Below are 22,184 nucleotides of genomic sequence, written 5' to 3' on the forward strand. Positions count from 1 at the left end.
TGCGCAGCAGGCAGGTATCCTTAGGTTTTAAAATCTTTTTGGCTCTCAGATGACAGAGTTGAACTGATCCTAATCCTCAGTTTAGGACTCACTAGGACAAGAATGGCATTTTATTTTATTTGGACTTTATTATATATTATTATCACACATACCCTGATTCTGCTGGAGGCTGAGCCTACATAGCAAGACTCATCCCTCCACCCCTGACACTGTCCCAGGCTCCTTCCCGCAGAAGCCATCTCCTTCCTCATCGACCCTGCACTGGTGATCCCGTTTTTGTGTCTAAACAGCATATTGTTGCTTTAGCTGCTCTTGTGTCACAGGGGCTTCCAGGTGTGTGGAGCGTGGGTTCTCCATCTTTGAGTGACTGGATAATGTCTCTTATGTAAACATGCTTTGTTTTACCTAGCTTCCATGGTGAGCCTTGGTTGCATTTGGTTTTGGTTTCATGGACACTGATGCTGTGGACATTCCAGATAATGCCTTTTATCCCGCGTCCATTCATTTCTGAGGGGACACCCAGGACTGGGCACCAGACAGGCTGGGGATTGCTGGGACTTTAAATAATTCTTTACAGTAATTACCTTTGATGTTCCAAAAGTGAGCAACCTTCCTTATCTGGCATGGTCCTTCTACCCAGAGGGGCACGCAGTTGACTGTGTGTGTGTGTGTGTGTGTGTATGTGTCTGTCTGTCTGTCTGTCTGTCTGTCTGTCTGTCTGAGAAGGGAGGTTGTGGCAGCCTGCTCTGGGTGACCGCTGACCACTCCCGCTTCACAGGGTGGAAGGCTGTCAAGGCCCACAGCCGTGTGTGACCCTGCAGCCTACAGTTACCTGCCTTGGACTTAGTTCCCTTCGTCTCTCCCCACCACAGGACGAGAACATGGTGAGCTTCATCAAGGGTGGCATCAAAGTTCGAAACAGCTACCAGACCTACAAGTAAGTGGGTCCAGCCTGGGGTCAAGGACTCTATTACCCGTCCCCTCAGACTGCATTGTGGGAGGCCCAAAGTCTAGAAAACTGAGAACTCAGACAGATTTCTGTACCTCCCCGGAATCTCCATTTTCTGGAACAATGTTCTCCTGGTTTTCTGGCTATACTTGTGTGTTTGGCTTCTTGAATGTCTTGTCTGCTGGGGAAGAAACTGACCCAGGGTCTGCACAAACAGCCTGTGCTGGTGGGCAGGGGGCAGATGGACAGAGGACTTTAAGGAACAGCAGCTTTTTTTTTTTTCAAGACAAGGTTTCTCTGTAGCTTTGGAGCCTGTGCTAGAACTAGCTCTTGTAGACCAGGCTGGCCTCGAACTCACACAGGTCTGCCTGCCTCTGCCTCCCGAGTGCTGGGATTAAAGACACACACCACCACCACCTGGTTTCTTCCTTGACCTTTTTTTTTTTTAACATACAGGAATGGCATGTGTGTGTACAGACATAGACACACATACACATAGATGCATGCTCCCTGTCTTAGGGTTTCTGTTGCTGTGAAGAGACACCATGACCATGGCAACTCTTTATAAAGGAAAACATTTAATTGCAGTAGCTTACATTTTCAGAGGTTTAGTTCAGTATCATCATGGTGTGACGTGGTGGTGAGCTGGTAGACTTGGTGCTGGAGTAAGAGATAAGGGTCCTACATTTTTACCTGGAGGCAACAGGAAGTGGGTGTGGCTTGAGCATATGTGAGACCTCAAAGCTCCTCCCACAATGACACACTTCCTACAACAAGGCCATACCTACTCTGTCAACAAAGCCACACCTTCTAATAGTTCCTTTTGTGCCAGAATCATTTCCACACTATGTCTGGGTCCCTGACAAAAGTTCTCTGGGCCGGGGACAGCTGTACTAATGGCTAAAAGCCTGAAGACTTAGTCCGGAGCCCTTTTACCCGGTGTGGTGCTGCAGTCCCTTATCTACAAGTTGGAAATAAGATAAAGCTCAGAGAACCCCGCCCTCCCTCCCCTGAGTTATATGTTAGAACTTATTTCCCATTACACTTTTGAGAACACTTGCTGTCTTTTCTCCCTGACCAGGGTGACTGCCCCCTGCACAGGACACCTAAAGGCCTGTGCTAGATTATTCAGGGACAGCTAGACAAGTGCTTCAGTCCCCCCCAATGTCCTGCCAGCTTCCAGAATGGTGACAGCAGAGCACACACCTGGTCAGGCCACCCCTCCCAACTCCAGAGGCCCCTCTCGCTTACAGAGTGGAGCCCTGGGTCCATTCAGCCCGTGAGCTCCCCTGCCCCATCTTTGCTGCCCCTCCCACATCACTCTGCTGAAGACCGGTAGGCCTGCTCTAGGCTCTTCAAATATGCCAAACTCGTCTGTGCCCCACAGCCTTCTGACATGCTTCTGTCAGAACAGTTTGCACGGGGCTAGTTCCAACTCAACTCCCAGGTTCTAAGCTCACATGTCCCCTCCCAGGTTCTAGATCATCTGTCTCCACCCAGGTTCTAGCTTACATCTCACCTCTCTACTTAAATACCATTGGAGAAACCCTCTTTATCCCCAGACTAAGTCCAGATACAGCCTTCTCCTCCTTTCAAGTGATTGGTGGGGACAGAGCGGGGTGTGTGTGTGTGTGTGTGTGTGTGTGTGTGTGTGTGTGTGTGTGTTACTGTGCTCTCTGCTGCCCTCTAGTGCCTGGCACAGAGAGCTGGAGGTGACTGCTGGAACAATGGAAATTCACTGAGTATCAGCTCTCTGAGTTCTGAGCTCACCCTGTGAGGGAGACCTAGGGATATGACTCAGCCCCACCCTTCCTTCCCACAGGGAGCTGGATAGCCTCGTCCAGTCCTCGCAATACTGCAAGGGAGAGAGCCATAGTCACTTTGAAGGAGGGGTGAAGCTTGGTGTGGGAGCCTTCAACCTGGTGAGTGGGAACCCCTCATTTCTTTAGTGCCTGGGCCAGATGCAGCTCCCCTGCATGGCCTTGTCTCACACAAGGTTAGCCCTGTGTGCCACTGTGCCTGGCTGTGTGCTAGGCATGGAACCTAGAAATGATTCTTAAATATTAACAGGGTTTCAAACTGGGGTGTCATAGAGGGTGACATCTCTAGAGAGTCTAAGAGTGCATCGGTGTGCCTACTTGGCAGCTTGAACCCCCGAGTGGGGGAACTATAGCTATAGACATTGGCAACCCAGAAACTCAGACTGCTTCTGCCCTGGACGGGTGGCTGTTAAACATTACCAGGGGTCAGAAAGGAGAGACCTGAAAACAGCTGTAACCCACAGGGGACAGGGATCTAAGTTCTCTTTGGGGCCACTGGAGAGATCTCTATGGGAGGGAGATGAGCTTTGAGCTGACTCTTAGATCCTCCCAGAGTTCCAGGCAGGGAAGGGTGTTCCAGGCAGAGGAGCAGCAGGGGCTGGGTTGGAGCCACATGGAAATGCTGAGCCTGCTTGTGGAGAAAGGAGCTGATCCTGGGAGATGGTGCAAAGGCTGGTACAGGTCTGGGAGAGGTGGCCAGTCTGTTGCCTGGGTAACGGTCAAGTCATGGGTGGGGCCCTCTGACTTTCCCTAGGCTGCCCTCCACACACCCACTGCCTCTGATCCCACAGACGCTGTCCATGCTTCCCACCAGGATCCTGAGGCTGCTGGAGTTCGTTGGGTTTTCAGGAAACAAGGTAACTGCCAGCCTTTGGGTGCCCTCTGTCTGCCCAGTCCAGGGCTGGAGCTGGGCTTGACATAGTAGGGCTGAGGGATCATGGGGCCTGGTGCCAATCCTGGCTTAGCTCCCTCTGGGGAGAGTCTAGACCTCTCTGAGCCTCAGCCTTCTCTCAGGACTTCTGAGGCCACAGGTCTCTCCCAGTCCCGCGCAGGATAGAGGGTAGATGTGAGGACAGCCCTGGAGGGATCAGAGGCCACACCATCCCATCCTACCGTGACTTGTATCAGGATCCTGGTCTTCTCCCCCACTTGGTCACCTGCTCACTTCAAGGCCTTGAGCCAGTCCTTTCGTCCAGGGTCATCTTTTGGTGCCCCTATTTCATCTGTGAGTGTTCAGAGAGCCCTGTACCTTGAGAGGAACCAGGGGATTCACTGAGGCCGAGGCCTTGCACTCCAGCAGGGGCTGGAGGGAACAGACCGAGGAGGTCCCCTTGAGCAGGTCACCAGTGGGGTAGAAGGAACACTGTCCAGGAAGACATGAAACAACCCCACCTCCTTCCCTCCTCCCTGTGGCCCTAGACAATTAATTCCCTTTCTCTCATGAGTCCCCTTTCTGTGAACATAAGAGGCTTCACCTTGTCCTGATGTGTGTGTCCTCCGTGGCCCTCCCTGATACCCGACACGTATATGAACCACTGCTTTTTGGTTTACCTGTTATTTCTCCCAAAATGACATAATTTTTATTTTTTTAAGATTTATTTATTTATATGTATGTAGTGTTCTGCCTGCATGTATGCCAGATCTCATTCTAGGTGGTTGTGAGCCACCATGTATGTAGTTGCTGGGAATTGAACTCAGGACCTCTGGAAGAGCAGCCAGTGCTCCCAACCTCTGAGCCATCTCTCCAGCCCAATGACATCATTTTAAAAAGGAAATGTTATTACACAAAATCCATCTTTGCTTTGTTTGTTTGTTTTTTAAGACAGGGTTTCTCTATGTAGCCCTGGCTGTCCTGGAACTAGCTCTGTAGACCACGCTGGCCTCAAACTCACAGAGATCCACCTGCCTCTGCCTCCTGAGTGCTGGGATCAAAGGCGTGCGCCACCACTGCCCGGCAAATCTATCTTTGTTAATCATGAAAAAAGCATTAAGAGTGCTATAGAGAGCCAGGCGTGATGGTCCTCAGCACTCAGGGTGCGGAGGCAGAGGCAGGAGGATCTCTGAGTTCAAAACCTGGTCTATATGGTGGGTTTTAGGACAGTTAGCGATACATGGCGAGACCCTGTCTCAGCAAACAAACCTAAAGAGAGTCACATAAGTCATCAGAAATAGATGAGGGGTTGGCCACGGCTGAGTGTGCTGCTTCCCTTTGTGGGTGAAGGCTGAGGTGTGTGGGGGCTTTCCCAGGGCATCATCAAAAGGACGGAGCACAAAGGAGGGGAACAGGCCTCAAGGCTCAGGGCCCCATAAGGCCCATGCTTGGCCCTGGGACGTCCCCTGTCTGGGGTCCACAGCTGGCGGCTCCAGGGGCTGGTGGGTTGCTCCCTGGAGCGGGCAGTTGGATTGGTGGTCTCAGGAAGGAAGGCTGAGGAAGGAAGGTCCACCTTCACCCACAGCTGCAGCTTGGGTGGAGCCTGCTCCAAACCAGGGCAGCTGTGGAGGGTTTGAGGCACTCCAGGCCTGTATTTGAGAAAGGGCATGGATACTGAGGAAGGTAGACGGGAGCAGAGACTACACACACAGGTTGGTGCTGGTCCCAGTGAGGTTCTGGAACCTTCTCCCCCAGGAAGCTTTTCTGGGCCTCAGGCTTCTCAGCGCCATCCGCACCAACTTGCAGTTAGGGTCATTGTTGCCAGGTCATTCCTCTTCCCAAGCAGACTGCACTGTTGGCTTTCATGCCCTTGACAGGGTCAAGAGTAGGTGCAGATGGAGAGATTGGGGGGAGGGCAGCCCTTGACTCAGGGTCACCATTCTGGTGCCACCGCTCCTGGCTCCGGAGAACAGACTCTCTCAAAACTGCAGAGACTCGCTCGTAACTGCCCACCTGGACCCCGTGACTCTCTGGGAACCCCAGCCTGTCTTTTTGTCCCTCCCAGGACTACGGGCTGCTGCAGCTGGAGGAGGGCGCGACAGGGCACAGCTTCCGCGCAGTGCTGTGTGTCATGCTCCTGCTGTGTTACCACACCTTCCTCACCTTCGTGCTTGGTAGGAGACCCGGTGCGCCCGGGTGGCGGGCTCCTGGGTGCGAGAAAGGCTGACCCTGCTCAGGCACCCAGGACTGGGCAGAACCAGGTCCACCGGGCCTGCTGCTCCTGGCCTGTCTGTGAAATGAGGGTGATTGTGCCACCTTGTGGAAGGTGTGAAGATGACAGCTGTAGACTCAGAAATGGCCCCGAGGTTATAGTGAGCCTGTGATGCACCTGGACAGTCACCCTGTTACCCTGTCACCCTGGAGATAGGGAAAATCGTGCCATTTCACAGAGGGAAGACGGAGGCCCCAAGAAGGCCATGGCAGGTTGCTAGGAGGAGCGCAGGCCCCTGCAGTGGGAACCTGAGCAGCGCACCTCCCTGCCACCCACAGGTACTGGAAATGTCAACATCGAGGAAGCAGAGAAGCTGTTGAAGCCCTACCTGAACCGATACCCCAAGGTGAGACCAACCTCCGCTGGTCGCCCCATCCCACCTGTACCCGGTGGACACTCCATCCTCACGACTGTCATTGCAGGGTGCCATCTTCCTGTTCTTTGCCGGGCGGATTGAAGCTATCAAAGGAAATATTGATGCTGTGAGTGATGTGGAGGCCTCCTGCGAGGGCCTCCAGCCCAGCGAGAAGTTAGACACATAGGAGCATTCTCGGGGGTAGGGGGACCCCATGAAAGAGCAGGGCTGGGAGGAGCACTCCTGACTGGGGTGGTCTGGGGAGATGGAGGGGGTGGCGTTGTGCTGTAGGCTTTTGATAGAGAGATGCGGGCTTGTAGCATTCCTAGTCAGGAAAAGCTGTCTGGGGCATGGTGACTAGGCTGGATGAGGTGAATGTGGGTGAGGGTAGTGATGTCGGAGGGGAAAGAACCACAGAAGACACTAGACAGGGAAGTCACAGTCAGGGCCAAGTCCAGGGCACTACGCCAATGCCGAGGACTACATTGTAGGGTCCGCGAAGCCTCCTGCTAGCCCTGCCAGGGTAAATCCCCAGGTGGGGGTAACCATGGAAACCACTAGAGCCTTGGGCGTTCTCTCTGAGGCACAGACTTTTTTTTTTTTTTTTTTTTTTTTTTTTTTGAGACAGGGTTTCTCTGTAGCTTTGGAGTCTGTCCTGGCACTAGCTCTTGTAGACCAGGCTGGCCTCAAACTCACAGAGATCCGCCTGCCTCTGCCTCCCGAGTGCTGGGATCAAAGGCGTGCGCCACCACCGCCCAGCTGAGGCACAGACTATTATATCAGTATAATATTGACACTCTCTGGGGCTGGGTAGATGGCACAGGAAGAGGCGACCTGAGTTTAGTCCCCAGCACCCATGTGAAAAAGTCAGACATGGCGACCTGTGCTTATAATCCCAGTCCTGGGGACGGGAGTGGGGGAAGCAATGGATCCCCGAGGTTTGCTAGCCAGCCAGCTTAGCATAACTGGGGAGCCCCAGGTTCCAGAGAAACCCTAAGATGACAGCTTCTGAGGAAAGACACGAGGTTGACCCTTGGCCGCCTCTACATCCATCGACATGAGCACACCAATGCAAACATTGCAGTATTAACACCTTGTGCACCCTGCCCTATCCGCCCCCTCCGCCCCCCTCCGCCCCCCAACACACACCAATGCAAACATTGCAGTATTAACACCTTGTGCGCCCTGCCCTATCTGCCCCCCTCCCCGCCCCCAACACACACCAATGCAAACATTGCAGTATTAACACCTTGTGCGCCCTATCTGCCCCCCCAACACACACCAATGCGCTCTGTTCCATGCTTTCATTTCGTGACCAAATCCCTACAGTCAGAAACCAGGACAGGAAGCCGAGGTTCCCTGGCTTCCCAGACTCCGTCTTGACCCGGCCCAGTTCAGGACCATCATGCCTTGGGGGAGGACTCCCTGCTGTGGAGTTAAGGGGGGCAGAGGGTGTTGGGGCCCGGCAGACTCTCAGTAGGCTGACCCGCAGCTGCTCACAGGCCATCCGGCGGTTCGAGGAATGCTGTGAGGCCCAGCAGCACTGGAAGCAGTTTCACCACATGTGCTACTGGGAGCTTATGTGGTGCTTCACCTACAAGGGCCAGTGGAAGATGGCCTACTTCTACGCCGACCTGCTGAGCAAGGAGAACTCCTGGTCCAAGGTGGGCTGACACTGTGGGTCAGGGCGTTGGGTGGCCAGGGGTCACCCAGATGGGCCAGATCCCCGACCGAGCACGGATGTGTCTGCTGGGTTCTAAATGGAAGCAAATGTTTGAGGAGGACTCAGGGTTGGGAGGAGCTGAAAGCTGGGCCAAGCAGAGAGGCTGACTGGGTGCTGGGCACTGAATCTGGGCCCTGTCCATCATTCTAAGCATCCTCCTCGTCACCGAGCTACTCTATCCCTTCAATTCTACTGTGTCCGTATAGCTGTGTGGTCACCTGTCTAAGCACGTACTGTCCAACAGAATTGCCTACTACGGCAGGGATTTTTTTCCTTTGGCAATGGCGAGCATGCCAGCCACAAGGACACATGGGAGGTGTCCAGCACAGCCGAGACACTGAATGGTTACATTTTATTTATGTTTAATCACATAGCCCCAGTGGGTCTGGTGGTTGCTGGAATCAAACAGATCTAAAACACCAGCGGCTTGTATAATTCAAGTGACTGGGCCTCACCCGACGCCAGGGATTCAAACTGTATCATCCTGCTTAGCCACCCCACCTGCAGTTGGGTTCTCTCCTCTGACGGCTGTGTTTCAGGCAGCTTCTCTTCACATGACAGGCAAGGTGGCCAGGGGTTGCCCCCAAATTACATCTCCCTCTTAGTTTCCACCAGAGCCCGTCGTTAAGCCTCATAGATCTGGGTCAGCATCTGGAGCGGGGGAGAAGGTTCCCTCCAGAGAGCGGGAGGGAGAGGGAGAAGTGTGTGTTCAGAAGAAGAACGAGGCGGTGTGACTGGAAGGGGTGAGAGAAAAAGGTGGGGAGGAAGTTATAATATTACAGATCTGCCACGGAGGCAAAATAAAACAAACAAGGCATCTATCTGCCCAACACAGACAGCCAGACTTAGAGTCAGTACAGACAGTGCCAGCGCTGTGCCTGCAACAGTGAGGGCAGTGCAGAGCTCTGAAGCGAGTGTCTGCAGTGTCCCTCCTGCTACACAGCACACCTACCCCTGTGACTCTCTCCCTTGTCCATGGCAGACATTGCTAATCAACCCTAGCATCCTCCAGGACCTTTGAAGCCACTTGAACTGCAGGTGGTTGTTAGAGCAGCTCTGCCCTGACACACATCATGAGACCCAGTGGTCACCTGCATCTCCTCTCTCTCTCTCACTCTGCCTGTGCATGCCTGTGGCTCTTCTGGGCTTTACTGGGCACCAAGACCAAGCTGAAGTGAAATCCTGGGGCTGACGGAGCTCCGAGGAAGCAGGTTCCCCAGTAATCCCTGTGTCTCTAGCGTTTGTCTTCCTTTTTCACCGTACCCCCTAAGGTAGAAGGGACCAACTCTGTTTTGGGGGTACACAGTGGATTTGGGGTCATTCACGGGGAGCTGCTTTTCTCCTAACTGCTCACTTCCTTCTGAGCAGAGGGTTTGCCTTGAGGCCTTCCTGCTATTGAAGGTCCATTCTTAGGGCCTAACTCTGGGCCACATCCATTCCTCATTGTCCCCACTCCCAACAAGAACAAAGCCTTAAGGAACCTTTCCGAATTAAATATGACTGCAGAATCTTTCCTGTGGCATGAGGCAGGCAGCAGGGTCCACCCACACGGGGACAAGGAGGCCTGGTGAGGCCACACAGCCACAGTGAGGGCAGGCCAGACTTCCTGGGCATGACAAGTCTGCTGTGAGGAACACCTACCTCTCTGTATGACTTTGGGGCAGTGAGTTTTCCTCTGTCTGCAGTTCCCTTCCTCAGATAGGTTAAAAAGGCATCAGTTTTGGGGCCTGATCCCTTCCTGCTCTCCAGCACCAGATCGCCACGGCATCTGTCAGCTTCCAACTCTAGGGATCGATTTGCCTGTGGACGTTGCCCGTATATGCCACCTCCTATACTCAGCTCCTCCTCTGCTGGGGTCACTGAAAGTTCACCCTGCAGAGACCTTGAGTTTGCCCAGAGCTTGCAGCCTAGGGCTAAGATGGTAGCAATCTGGTGTGGCACAGCTCAGTCCTCGAAGGCAGAGGCAGGGAGCCCAGTAGTCCTGGAAGAGCCACCAAGGCGAAAAAGGGCTGATTCAGGAAGGCAAAACCTCTGGGCTGAGTCAGGGAGGAGGATTTAGGGAAAAGAGAAAGGGAGAGGGCAAGAAACAAGGGCTGGGGATGAGGACACTGCCAGGGTTCTGTGTTCACTGGGGGGGGGGGGGCTTTGCTGTGGGAGCGGCGAGGGGTGCTGGAGGCGTGATCCTCCCTCCGCTGGCAGCTGCTGGAGGCTCAAAGATGGGCCCTGTCTCCCTGGCACAGCCTGGGTTTCCTCCTCCAGTGAGGGAAACACTTGTGGAATTAGAGGGTAAACAGCTGACCCCGGGGAGAAGGGACTCACATCAGGAAGGGGACTGTGCCCCCACCCTGTCCTTGGATGACTTGTTATGCACATGTCACTGTATACCCCAGCCTGACTGCTGGTCGGACAGCGAGGGTGAGGGAGCTCTTTCCTCTAAGAAAATGTCTCCACAGGCAAAGGCCCCGGAGGGCTGTAGCAGGATGGAGAAGAAACAGTATTAGGTGATCCTGCAGAGGTGTCTGGGGCCCGTCATGGAAGGTCTGAGGGGGTCCTTGAGGGGGTCTGGCATACAGGGCCTTGAATGTCCGTGCTTGCTGGGCACTCTCGGTGCCAGGCCCTAGCCTAGGCCCTGGATCCAGAGGGGACAAAGCAAAGACCCCACTGAGGGCTCATCCTCTAGAGACATGAAGCACACAGATGTTTCGTGTTGGCTTCCAGTGGATAGAAGTCCTCTGTCAGGGACAATGCTGCTGTGCAGTCAAGGCTGGGTCACGTGTGTCTTGAAGGAGGACTGCTCAGGCTGCAGTGGGCTGCAGGACGGAGCCCCTCTGGTCTGGGGCAGAGCGATGGCTGGGTTAAAGTCTTGTCCAGCATCCTTGGTTAGCGCCTCCTATGGCTCAGCGGTTTCCATCTGTGTCTGTCCCCTTGTCCCCTCACATGACCTATGGGCTGTGTGTTCCCCCTGAATATATGAGGCACATATTAGTTATCTTTCATATACAGCAGTTATTGCTCAGTAGCTCATTTGTGCTTGTGTGTCAGAGCACATATTAGGGAGGCCAGATGTTGGTTCCCAATCATTCTCTATCGCCTTACACCTTATCTTTTGAGTTGATGTCTGTCCACTGAACATGAACCTTACCATTTCGGCTGGGTGGGCTGGCCAGTGGGCTCTAGGGATCTTCTTGTGTCTGCCCTGTGCCCTCTGCCACACTTCCCATCCCAGACACCTGGGTTAGACACTTGCAACAACACCTGGCTTTATGTGAGTACTGGGATTTGAACTCAGGACCTCAGACTTCTGCAGCTAGCACTTTACCCACTGAGTCTTCTTCAGCCCTATTTCTTTTTTTTTTTCTTGTTTTGTTTTGAGATGGGGTCTCTGTCTTGGCTAGTTTTTATGTCAACTTGACCTAAGTTAGTGTCATCTGAGAGGAGGGAACTTCAATTGAGAAAATGCCTCCATAAGATCAGGCTGTAGGCAAGCCTGTAGGGCATTTTTTTTTAAATTAGTGATTGATGTGGGAGGGCCCAGCCCCTTGTTAGTGGTGCCACCTTGGGTTGGTGGTTCTGGAGAGTAAGTAGTGATGTTCAAGCCAGTAAGCAGCACCTCTCCATGGTCTCTATTAGCTCCTGCTGCCAGGCTCCTGCCCTGTTTGAGTTCCTGCCCTTGTTGCTTTCTGTGATGAAGCGTTATATGGAAGTGTGGGTGAAATAAACCCTTTCCTCCCCAAGTTGCTTTTGGTCACAGTGTTTCATTACAGCAGTAGTAACCCTAACTAAGACAAATTGGTATCAGGATCATGGGGTATTGCTATGACAGACCTGACCATGCTTTTGGGAGAATTGTGGAAGGACTTTGGAATTTGGGGCTAGAAAAGCCACTGAATGTTCAAAGCTTGGTGAGCTGTTCTGTGGGCACCGGGAAGGTAAGAATTTAGAGTAACATAGATGATGGAGGCCTGGTTTATGAAGTTCCAAAGGGAAGTTTAAGGCCACTTAAAGACTATTAGGACCATCTGTTGAGTTGAGAATCTGTGGTTCTGGTTAGCTGGGGCCAGAGAATCAGTGATGATGAGTAAGACCAGAATCACTGAAGGGAAACCGCTTTACCGCGACAATTGATGCTGGTCAGCTGCAGCTAAGAAACAGCGGTGATTAAGAAGAGACAGCATCCGTGAGGTGAAGCCTTCTGGGAAGTGTTTCTTCAGTCAGCACACACGGGCGGTGCTCCAGAGGCCACCAAGTTTGTCCCTTGCACTTGCAGCTGAACTTGATAATGTCACCGGATGGTACTGGGTTTGAAGGCACGAGGGAGTCACCAACAGCAGCTGGGGCTTGACACTAAGAGGCCAGGATAGACCACTGCAGAGAGTGGGGTAGCCGTTGAAGCTTACTCCTTTAGATGTGTATCGCTCAATCATACAAAAGCTCTATTTTCATCTCTGAAGGATAACCGTACCGATTTCCACACTGCTTTGCACCAATTTACACTCTTAACAGCCGTCTGCAGGGGCTCCTCTTCCCCACATTCTCTCCAGCATTTGTTGTCATTGCTTTTCTTGAATGTAGCTTTGATTTGCATTTCCATTATGGCTAAGGATATTGAACATTTTCCCATTTATTTATTGTCTATTTGTACCTCTCTTTTTCAAGACTTATTTATTATAAGTACAGCATTCTGCCTGTGTGTTTGCCTGCAGGCCAGAAGAGGGCACCAGACCTCATTACAGATGGTTGTGAGCCACCATGTGGTTGCTGGGAATTGAACTCAGGACCTCTGGAAGAACAGACAATGCTCTTAACCTCTGAGCCATCTCTCCAGCCCCTGTACCTCTTGTTTTGAGAACTGTTTTGTATTTTGTTGATTATTATTGTGTGTGACTGTGGGTGTGTGTGCCGGGATGTGTGTGGTCAGAGGACAACTAGTGGAATCTGTTCCCTGTTTATCCGTGTGTGTGTGTGTGTGTGTGTGTGTGTGTGTAAGGTCTCACTTAGTTCAGGCTGGCCTCAAACTTACAATGAAGGGAAGGATGAACTTGAACTCATGATGTACTTGCCCACCATGTCAGAAACATGCATCACCTAACTTTTTTTTTTTTTTTTGAGACAGGGCTTCTCAGTGTAGCTCTAGCTGTCCTGGAAATCTTGAATGGCCTCAAACTCAGAGATCGCCTACCTCTGCCTCCTGGGTGCTGGGATTAAAGATGTGCACCACCACCACCCAGTGAGACAAACCTTTTTAAGTTTTTTTTCCCCCAGACATCACAAGGTTTTTTACCTGGTTATTTCATAAGGAGAGGACTTCTGTCATCTTTAAATTCTTAGCTCAAAACCCTGAGTAAGCTGTATTTGGGGCTGCACCCCAGTGAGAAAGCTGTGGACTCTCCATTGCTTATGACACTGGCTAGACTGGAACATATGTACCAACGCCATTTCTTTATTATATTTAGACGCCATCTTAGGTATTCAATCTAAAAGGAAAAGGCTAGACAAGAGGGACCGTCCCTGGAATGTCAGGGGCAGATGGAGGATGAGTGACACGTTCAAGGTTCCATGAGGAGACTCCATTATACACCCACAAAGACCAGCTTGGATGCCGTTTGAAGGGTTGGTCACCTCTGTGTTCCAGCATGGATGGTGCGGGAGGAGATTCCAGGATTCCCTCTCCTTCTCCATGCACTACTGGAGGCCTTTGGCAAGTATTTTCCTTGGCAGTTGCCCTAGGAGGCAGGTTTTTCCAAACTTGGCCACTTGAGGGCAGCACAGAACCGAACGCCTCTAACCCTCACCCCAGAGCCTTGATTGTGCTGCTGTGTGCAGATGCCTGCAGTTCAAGCAGAGCTCCCCACGTCCCATCAGGTGGCCTTTGGATCTAGCAGGCAGGGTCCTTCTAGACACATTCTTTAGGCTAGATTGAGGGGAAGGTGTAAAAGTGAGCAACGCAGGTCTCCCACTGAGCCCTACCAGGGCCCTGTTCACTCTTCTGACATAGAAAGCCCCTACTGCAAGCCATCTGAGTCCTGTGCATGCCACTCAGATGGGTACCTATGAGTCTGTGGATCTTCCCATCATCCTTCAAGGGCACCTGTGGTCACCACTTCCCAGCAGCACCCCTCCGTGCTCACCCCACCTCTTCCCTGTCTCAACAGGCCTGCATGGGTCAGGTCTTTCTCTTGATGGAGTTAGGGGGCGAGCCACAACTCACAATTCCTCGGCTGCTTCAGCGACCTCCCCTGGGGACTTGGTGACCATACATCTCTCCTCTGGACCCCAGTGAGGGCCAGCCATGGTACTTGTGATCAGAGGGAGGGTTGCTTTATCTTCCTGCTGCTGTCTCCCACAGGCCACCTACATCTACATGAAGGCTGCCTACCTCAGCATGTTTGGGAAGGAAGACTACAAGCCATTCGGGGATGACGAGGTGGAGTTATTCAGGTTGGCCCCACCACGGTGCTCCTGTTGCAGGCCTTCCTGTTAGCAGATCAGTCAGGCTCTGTAGTGATAGGAGAGGCACTCCCAGCTCCTCCTCTCCAGCCACCACTCCATGCCAGTGTCGCTGCTGGCTAGAACCCTGTGAATGTGTTTTGTCAGAAGCTTCTAGCACTCATCTCTTTCATCTGGTCACTAGGACAGATGGAGACACTATATTAGTCCCTTCTGATGCCTGATGAAATATCACGACCAAGGTCACTTATGGAAGGAAGTTTATTTTGGCTTATGTCTCCAGAGGGTGAGTCCATTATGGCAGGGGTGAGGTGTGAGGTGCACAGGGGAGAGTGGCAGGGTGACAAGCGCCAGGATGGTGCAGCAAGAGCAAAGCTGCAGGTAGGGTGAAGCCTGCGCCCCGTGACATGCTTCCTCTAGCATGGTCACACCTCCTAAACCTCCCCCAAAACAGCACCAACTGGGAACCAGGAGCCCAAATGCCTGAGCCCATGCGGGACATTCTCATATAAGCCTGCAGACTGAGGTCTGGAGAGTTAGCTAGAGCCCCAGAAGCACAGCCCAGAACTAAATCTACTTCCCAGCTGGGACCCCATGGACAATTCCTAGGATAGGGATAACAAACAGTATAGTTTTCAGTTGGGAATGTATCTGAAGATCCCGGAGTAGAACTTGGGGCCTACAGGGCTGTCCCCAGAGTGCTGCTATTCTCATTGCTCTCTGTATCACTTACTTGCCTTTTGTGAAGATTCAATGTTAGCAAGCCAGCCTGGAGTTGGAGGAAGGAGTCTAGAGCCTTGCTCCATGAAGATGAGGCAGACCTTGGTTAGTGCTGGGGAGCACTTACCCGCAGAGTGCCTCCCGCAGCGCAGCGAACTCTGTGGTCCCAGCTCTCAGAATTCCCCCAGAAAGCTTGAGAGGTGGTATGAGCTACGCGTCTGAGATTGGAAAACAGACCCAGAGAGGTTCTGCAATAAATAAGCAGCAAGGAATCTGGGGTGGCCTCACCCATCCAGTTGTTTCCTGGGCCCGTACGGCTCCTGGTCTGAGATCCCAGCCACACCCAGTGGCCAGGCAGCTGGTCGTGGGTGAGGCTCCAGCCGAGGCATACTTAGCTGTGTGCATTTTATTCTATCCTTGAAACAGCTGAGGCCCTATCTCAGGAGGCTGGAGCTAATTAAGGGTTTGAGCTGTTTGTGCAGATCCCTCCCTTTCCCCGGGTGTTTGTCTTGCCTGTGAAACTGGGATTAGACTTTTGTGGACCCTCCCAGGAAGGCCTGGGCGTCGAGGGGAGATAAGTAGGAGGCAGGCCTGAGGGATATCTAGGCACATTCTCACACTGCCAGCTCTGGAGCCTTTGCAAGCAATTAGGCCATGCAGGGACTGTGAAATGAGACCATAACCACAGGCTGGCTCACACCTTGAAATGCTTTTTGGTTAAATTCCCTCACCACACCGTGTGGAAACTGAGGCTCGAGACCTGCACCGTTCTCCCTATACCCCTGCTCCTGTTGCTGCTGGAGAACTGAACATGTCTGCTGAGCCAAACCCTTAGCCTTTCTTTCCCCGTTTCTTTTTCAGGGCTGTGCCAGGCTTGAAGCTCAAGATTGCTGGGAAATCTCTACCCACCGAGAAGTTTGCCATCCGGAAGTCCAGACGCTACCTCTCTCCCAACCCCATCTCATTGCCGATCCCTGCTCTGGTGAGTAGGAAGACAACCTCTGGGGCAGGTGGATGAATGGACTGGAGAGGGGTGGGAAGACAGGCCAGCAGGATGCAGATGCTCGAGGCAGGACGAACCACTCTCCTAGGTACTAGACAACACTCCAGCCCCAAGCATCAGCAAGGATCACCTGGCTGTCTTGTTCCTAGGGTGACGGTTCTGCTGCGACAGGATTCTAATCACTATTTACTGTCGCCTTCATTAGATCAACCTTTTCTGAGGCAAGGGTAGCGTTTCAGCTAGTTATGTTTGACTGAAGAAAGCCTGCATGGCAGGGGGCAGGAGGTGTAAGGCTTAAAGCAGGTCAGTAGAGAGAAGGCTAAACTTGTCTAGCCCACACAGGTGGAGCCTCAAGATTAGAACTCAGGGCCACTGTTAGGCTAATTCCACGCATAGTTATCTGGCATCAGGTAAGCTGAGTCCAGAAGAGTAGAGAGCCCTGCTCTGCTTGCTGGACAAACTGTAGACCCAGCTCCCCCGGACAATGGTGTGTAAGCTTAGGGGCCTTCTACTGTGAAAAAGCATCTCCATTGGCACCTGGCCCAACTCCTGCAGAGGTGTGAAAATCCACTGGTGACTTGTGTAAATACTTCCTAAGCTGACCTTTCCCTACTTGTTCTGTTTAGAACGTGTTAAGTGTATCCTCGAAGTTCTGAAGTATTTTACAGAGTGACTACGGTAGCACACACTGTAAGCCCAGCATTTGGAAGGTGCAGGCGGGAGGGTTAGCAACCTACATAGTGAGTTCGAGGCCAGCTTGGGATACATGAGACCTTGTCACAAAAAAAAAAATAGTTTAAAATGTACAATAAAGTTATTACTATTGAATGAGGAAGAGGGTATTATGGGAAGGACAGATGTGACTTAACCCACAATTTAAATGCTACTTATGTAGAAAGTGGTCCATGATTGAGTACACTGGGAGGGATAGGCCCAAACCGGGATATAGACTGCTGATTTCTCCTAGAGCCTTTACAGTTACAGTTAGTTATCTTGAGACCACAGAGCAACTTAACACTGACCTAAATGTGCACTGTAACAAGAGTCTGTGTAACAATTTTATATAAATGCATTCATATCCATTACCTGGCTTGATGACTTAGGAAATGTGACTCTAACAGGAAACTCAGATATTAAATTTTCATTTTCAATGTCAGTCAGGGAGAGGCCGCCATCCTTGAGCCCACTCCTGCTGAGGAGAAGTGACCGTCTTAGGCTCCACTGTCTTGAGATGCTTAATAGTTTCCTCCAGTATGGAGGTCCTGCCCGCTGGAGCAGAGAGGGCTTCCCGGACAGTTTGGGCATGGCCCAGTCCTCAGGAAGGGTTGCTTTGGATAGAGAGGGCATGATAGCAACCATAGTGGCTACAGCAGGAAAGGTAGCTGAAACCTATTGGCAGTCAGGCCACCCGAAATCCTCATGGAATACAGGAGCTCTCAGTAACAAATCCCTGGTGGGGCTGCCTCCATAATGCCCTCAGCCTTACACCTCCATAGGCTTGGACTCTGGAAGATCAGGGATGTAAGGCCTCAGACCTTTGAGCTGAGCTGCCTGTTTGACAGATGGGAAAACTGAGGCCCTGCCGAGGCAGAGATCAGGACTGACTTACCCCACTCGCTCTCTCAGGAAATGATGTACATCTGGAACGGCTACGCTGTGATTGGGAAGCAGCCGAAACTCACTGACGAGATGCTCGAGGTCATCACCAAGGCTGAAGAGATGCTGGCTATGGGCCCAGGTGATTACCCTCAGGCTCTTGAACTTGCCAGGCTACGCCAGGTCTTGAAGTTTCCTCTGCCAAAAATGTCCTTTCTTGTCCCTATCCCAGTAGCCAGTCTCTTAGAAGACCAGTGTTAGCTCCTCTAAGCAAGTGTCCCTTGTTTCCTTGTCCAGGCCTCCTCTTGAGATTCCTCCAGTTACTCCTAACTCTCTCTGGAGCCATTATCTCAGTATCTGTCTTTTCTTCTCAGATGTGAGTCCCCTGAGGTGAACTGTCTGATTCACCTGTGTCCTGGGTTCCACAGAGGGGCTCCCTGAGTAACTGTTGCAGAAGTGAGCAAGCCTACCTTCTTCCCCCACACCCCTGTTCTCAGAGAATGAGTACTCAACAGATGACGACTGCTTGGTCAAACTGCTGAAAGGCCTGTGCCTGAAATACCTGGGCCGCATCCAGGAGGCAGAGGAAAATTTCAGGAGCATCTCTGCCAGGTAAGTGCTTCTGGCTGCTCATCCCCCACCACACTCCAGCCAACTCGTCCACCACACAGGTGCTGAAGTGAGATACCGGAGGCCTAGAGGGCTGACATTTAATTTGGATGTTTATGGTGCACACCTAATTCCAGCACTTGGAGTTTGAGACCAAAACATAAATTTGGAAGTTTAGCAGGTAGGAGAAAAGTTTAAGTGGAGAGTGTCTGGAGACAGGGCACACAGTGAGGCCCTTCCCTGCCTGGTGAGAACTATGAGGAAGGCTACCCCACAGATGGAGTTAGGAAAGGATGCGCAAGGAGTTTGTCTCCAGGGCAGTGTGGAGCATGGGTCAGAGGGTGCCAGATAGGGAACAGGCTTCCCAGTTTAAAGTCATTCAACCTGGGGAAAGCATGGCTGAGACAAACAGGGAGGTGAGCTTGAGGCTAAGACAGGATCCGGCTTTTCCAAGAACATGAAGTTCCGAGAAGGCAGTGAAGAGGACCTGAGGATGTCTGCTTCTCTTCTGCAGTGAAAAGAAGATTAAATATGACCACTACTTGATTCCAAATGCCCTGCTGGAGTTGGCCCTGCTGTTCATGGAGCAAGGCAGAAACGAAGAGGCCATCAAACTCCTTGATTCTGCCAAGTAAGGCTTGGTCAGCCCCCATATTTCTACCTGTGTCCCCTCAGAACAGGTGTCCAGGCGGCAGTGAGGCTACAAAGCTGGCATATACACCCAAGTCTCCTGATTAAGGACCAACGGGACCAGGAATGGGCCAGAGGGCATGACAGTAGTGGCAGATGACACCACTAGGGCTCAGCTTTTCGTCTTGAGTCCCTTCAATGTCCTAAAAGCTCAGGTTTCAGATTTTGTATGGATGAGGGTGGTAATGGTGGTGGTGTCTCACCTAATTTCCCAGAATGGCCAAGCTTCTTGTGTCTGATCCTTTGCTTCCCTGTAGACAAAACTACAAGAACTACTCCATGGAGTCAAGGACACATTTCCGAATCCAGGCAGCCACACTCCAGGCCAGGTCTTCCCTAGATGGCAACAGCTCTGTGGTTTCATCAGTGTCCTTGTAGCTTTGTGCTCCTGGGCTGGAAGACAACACACAGCTAGGTGGACAGAGCTCCTGGAAACATTTCAAAAGATCCCCCTCCTGCTGCCTTTCTGTGGGGTCCACCCGGTGCTCCAGTGGAATGGCACACAATATTTTACCTGTTTGGCCAAGGCCTTTGCCAAGGGCAGAGCAGGTGGAGCCCTCTATCACACATACGGGTACTTGTTTTACACTGTGATGTTTAAGAAAATGTACGAAGTTTACATTTCTTTAGAATATACTGATGGGATTATAGTTGGCGTTTAAAAAAAAAACTAAACCAAAAAATTGCCTGTAAATCTGTTTTCACTCGGAAGTAAATCTCTACATGCTGCCAAGGCCAAACTGCTTTTCAAACCTCAGTTGTCTCAGACCTTTTTTGTAGCACAGGGGGAGTTCCTAGCATCTGAGCTTTTGGCTTCAAAGTTCTAATACCGAATTCCAGGACAGCCAGAACTGTCTAGAAAAAAAAAAACAACCAAATTAAGTTGCTAGCATTTAAAAATGAATTTTCGGGCGGTGGTGGCGCACGCCTTTAATCCCAGCACTCAGAGGCAGAGGCAGGCGGATCTCTTTGAGTTCGAGACCAGCCTGGTCTACAAGAGCTAGTTCCAGGACAGGCTCCAAAACTACAGAGAAACCCTGTCTCGAAAAACAAAAAAATAAATAAACAAATAAAAATGAATTTTCATATTTGGATTTTGTCTTCTAATTGAAAAAAAATGAAAGACGGGAGAATCAGTTCGGTCACTCTTGGAGACTCTGAAGCCAGAATGAGACGGTAGACCCTGTTCTCAGAAGTGATTCAGCATTAAGCCTTGGGAGTCTAATAAGGAAAAGGCCAAACAAAACCCTTTATTCACGATCCCTTTTCATACTTAGTGCTGCTTTTTCCAGAACTACACAAAAGGATCTTTCCAGACAACAAGTCCTTTACAAATCTCTTCTTTTCTAAAGCATAGATGCTGAAACCAACCTGGCAGTGTTGAGGGGGGTGGTGATTAGAGCAGCGGTTGTGTGAGCCCTTGAGACTGCCAGTATACTGAAGCCACCCATCACATGACACCACCACGCTTTGTAAAACAGCAGCTTACCAGACTGAGCTTCAAGTGCTTTTGTTTCCATTTTAAAAGGTCAGGATGACTTGCTTGCAACACCCAGAGATGCTGCTGCTGCTGCTGCTGCTGTGTTCCTCCTGCTGGGCTTCATTAACTAGCCCACATTTACCTCAGCTGCCCTGGCTGCAGTATGGCTAGTGAGTTTAATGGAAAGCTTCTTGTATCCACCTGTAGCTCTCTGAGCTCATCTGTGAAAAAGAACACCGGATTTCTAAATCCTGTCCTCAAGTAGGGAAGCTTGAAGGTGGAATCCTATCCTAGGCTGCTCCATGTCCTGAGTCTTTCTGGGTCACATCTTCTCTAGAGCAGACTTTCATAGCACCTCTGCCTAGGAGGAGACTGTGACAGCTGGTTAGTCCAGAGGGCAAGTGATCCAAATGCTGTGCCCCATATGAACAGCTGCCAGGGAAGCACAGGACCTGAATGGTCCCTTGGCAATGCCGTCTAGCTCAGATGCATGGTCTGCAGGGTGGTTGGCAGTAGGCTGGTCCTTATCAGCGCTCCCATACCTTGGCAGGGTTCCATATCTCTTGAGTCAGAGTGAAAGTGTTTCCAATACAGCTAATCACCATCCACAGCAAAAAGTCACAACCTGATACCAAAGCGAGGCCCCTAAAAGGTTTGGCTCAGGACCAGGTGGGAGATTCCCAGCAAGAACTGTCAACATGAGAAGAGCCCTTCAAAAAGTCTCAGCACACTGGGACCACTTAACAAATGAACCTATAAATCCACTGCTCTTATAATTATTGAGGTTCTTTAATTCTCTTTTGGGGGAGGTGTTTGAGACAGGATTTCTCTGTGTAGCTCTGGCTGTCCTCAGAACTCAGCGATTCGCCTGCATCTGCCTCCCAAGTGCTAGGATGCACCACCACTGCCTGGCAATAATCTCATCTTTTATTTCAATTATACAGCTTTTCAGAGTTTCCTCTTCAACAATTTCCTAATGTCCTTATAACAATCAGTTAATTGAGAAGAGTGGATTCTGATCCAAGTGGTAAATGGGAACATCTCATCCATTCTGCTGGGGCTAGCACAGCTTCTCTAGAATAAGGTGAACAGTTCAGTACTGACCAACAGTGTACACCCACAACCAACCTCATTTGGGAACTTGAAAGTTTATTCCTAAATGAGCAACTATAATTGTTTCCAGTGCATAAGCCAGTTAAGGGAGACAGAGCTCTTTAGAAGCCTACAGTCACTAAGTTGATAAGCAGACATTCAGTTAGAGGCATCATAGCTACCACCTTGCAACTGGGAAGGGCTGTTTTCCTTCACAGTAAAGAACACTTCACAATACTGGCCATCCAGCTAGGCATGGTGACACATACCTGTAATCCCAGTGCTTGACAGGTGGTAGCAGGAAGATTAAGAATCATGCTGGGAGAGAGTGGCACATGCCTTTAATCCTAGCACTCAGGAGGCAGAGGCAGGTGAATCTCTGAGTTCAAGACCAGCCTGGTCTACAGAGAAACCCTGCCTCAAATAAATAAATAAATAAATAAACAAATAAAGAACATGTGCTACACTGCTACATACTGAGTTCAACTCAATCATTGAAACGGGGGGAAAAATCAGGTCAGTTTTTGTTGAGCTGGGAGTAATGGTAATTCCAGCAC

At 51.1% G+C, this 22,184-nt stretch overlaps 1 protein-coding gene across 3 annotated transcripts in view; it reads left to right on the forward strand.

The window, feature by feature from the left end:
* Ttc39a (tetratricopeptide repeat domain 39A) overlaps positions 1 to 19,938 on the forward strand; it is a 43,459-nt gene extending 23,521 nt beyond the window's left edge. For all 3 annotated transcript variants that reach the window (XM_026782081.1, XM_026782080.1, XM_005353575.3), the window contains exons 6-18: positions 873 to 937; positions 2,772 to 2,871; positions 3,561 to 3,626; positions 5,706 to 5,814; positions 6,191 to 6,258; positions 6,335 to 6,394; positions 7,770 to 7,931; positions 14,337 to 14,428; positions 16,019 to 16,139; positions 17,787 to 17,898; positions 18,254 to 18,368; positions 18,880 to 18,996; positions 19,313 to 19,938. In XM_026782081.1, the coding sequence (XP_026637882.1) occupies positions 873 to 937; positions 2,772 to 2,871; positions 3,561 to 3,626; positions 5,706 to 5,814; positions 6,191 to 6,258; positions 6,335 to 6,394; positions 7,770 to 7,931; positions 14,337 to 14,428; positions 16,019 to 16,139; positions 17,787 to 17,898; positions 18,254 to 18,368; positions 18,880 to 18,996; positions 19,313 to 19,433 (1,308 nt within the window). In that variant the 3' untranslated portion in view covers positions 19,434 to 19,938. The remainder of the gene's footprint in view (positions 1 to 872; positions 938 to 2,771; positions 2,872 to 3,560; positions 3,627 to 5,705; positions 5,815 to 6,190; positions 6,259 to 6,334; positions 6,395 to 7,769; positions 7,932 to 14,336; positions 14,429 to 16,018; positions 16,140 to 17,786; positions 17,899 to 18,253; positions 18,369 to 18,879; positions 18,997 to 19,312) is intronic.
* Positions 19,939 to 22,184: the final 2,246 nt, after the last annotated feature.

The sequence above is a fragment of the Microtus ochrogaster genome, chromosome 10 (genome assembly GCF_000317375.1).
Source record: "Microtus ochrogaster isolate Prairie Vole_2 chromosome 10, MicOch1.0, whole genome shotgun sequence".
NCBI lineage: Eukaryota > Metazoa > Chordata > Mammalia > Rodentia > Cricetidae > Microtus > Microtus ochrogaster.